At 40.1% G+C, this 1,472-nt stretch overlaps 1 protein-coding gene across 1 annotated transcript; it reads left to right on the forward strand.

Annotated features, from left to right (window-relative positions):
* The first annotated feature begins 236 nt into the window (after positions 1-236).
* LOC137621922 (C-type lectin domain family 4 member F-like) lies at positions 237-932 on the forward strand. Its single transcript, XM_068352425.1, has one exon. It carries the CDS (start codon positions 237-239, stop codon positions 930-932), a length of 696 nt encoding a protein of 231 aa, XP_068208526.1.
* Positions 933-1,472: the final 540 nt, after the last annotated feature.

Consider the following 1,472-nt stretch of genomic DNA (forward strand, 5'->3'; position numbering starts at 1 on the left):
TTCCTTGGCTCCAGGAATTCTTCGTCTTCAGAGAAATGTGTCAATATTTTTTTTTCTAATTTTAATGCTATATTCGTTAGCCATGGAAGGCACTGAGTAAATCTTTACTATTCAAAATGGTTAGATTTATGACTGACAGAATGATTTTACTGGGATCTTTGACAGCTTTTGGCGCCATGGCATGGTGTTGGGGAGACGAGGATTCACATAGAGAAGCAGAAAAATTCTTGGATTTGATGGATCGGGAGGAAATGGAGAGACTGCAACCAGCAGTCTACAATGGGGCAAATTATGTTGCCGGAGAAACTAAGGAACACGCTCAATTGGAGGAAGCATCTCAAAAGGATCCAAGTGAGGAGTTGGGCGGTGCCGAAGAGGGAATTAAATTATTTGATGATTTCTTCGCTAGAATACACCAAGAAACGGAAACGACCAATGACTTACAACGCATCTGTGAAGAGGTGCATGACGCAGAGGCAGAAGATATTGAGTTATCTAAGGACAACATAGCTATATCAGCTTTAAATAAAGATTTAGATAGAGCCAATAAGAAAATTGAGTCTCTTATGGTAAGTCTAGAAAAAGCTGAAACTCAAAACGATGAACTTCGAGAGGAGCTTTCGGCCAAGACATCTGTTCAGGTAGGAGAAATTGAGTTATATAATAATATCGGTAACTTAGCTTTAATTGATGATTTAAAGAGAGCAAATAGGAATATCGAGTCTCTTATGGTAAGTCTAGAAAAAGCTGAAGCTCGAAACGATCAAATTCGTGATGAGCTTTTGACCAAGGCAGTTGTAGAAAATGAGTTAGAAAATGCCCATGAGGAAATTCGGATACTCGAGAAGAGACTGGAAAGAGTAGCAGGAGATCTGTTGACAGCTAACGAGAAACTTTTGGAAAAGAGCGACTTCTTGTTGTTGTTGTTATAAAACAAGAATGGAATTTTTCGGGAGTTCTAAAAGAATTCGGAAGAAAATCTTCTCGGATTTCCAAATGGCTTCAGAAGAAATAGCCATAGACTTAGCACGGAATTCTGAATGCCTCCAGAACGGAATCTCAGAACGGTTTCGGAAGAAAACTTTCCCGAATTTCCAAATGTCTTCAAAGGACATAGCCGTATACTTAACATGGATTTCTGAATGACTGCAGAACTGAAATTTCCAGGAGCAGTCCTGAACAACTCCTCCCCGAGCTTCAAATGACTTCTGAAGACCTGATCTTAATTTTTTCAAACGTAGCCTGCAACACACATGATCTGTATGTAGCTGGCGAAATCTAACCAAGGAGTAAGATGAAATTATTTGATGACTGGGAGGAGGATTTCAATCAACTCACAGAGATCGCGTTCTGGCGGAATAGGAAGCTGCCGGTAAGAAATATGTGTTACGTCTTCGGAACACCATCAACTACAGATGGTTTTGGTTGCTGCCGAAGTTGCCAATCGTTCGTTTTATATCGCCCGACCTAAA

Source organism: Palaemon carinicauda, chromosome 28 (assembly GCF_036898095.1).
Source record: "Palaemon carinicauda isolate YSFRI2023 chromosome 28, ASM3689809v2, whole genome shotgun sequence".
Taxonomy (NCBI): domain Eukaryota; kingdom Metazoa; phylum Arthropoda; class Malacostraca; order Decapoda; family Palaemonidae; genus Palaemon; species Palaemon carinicauda.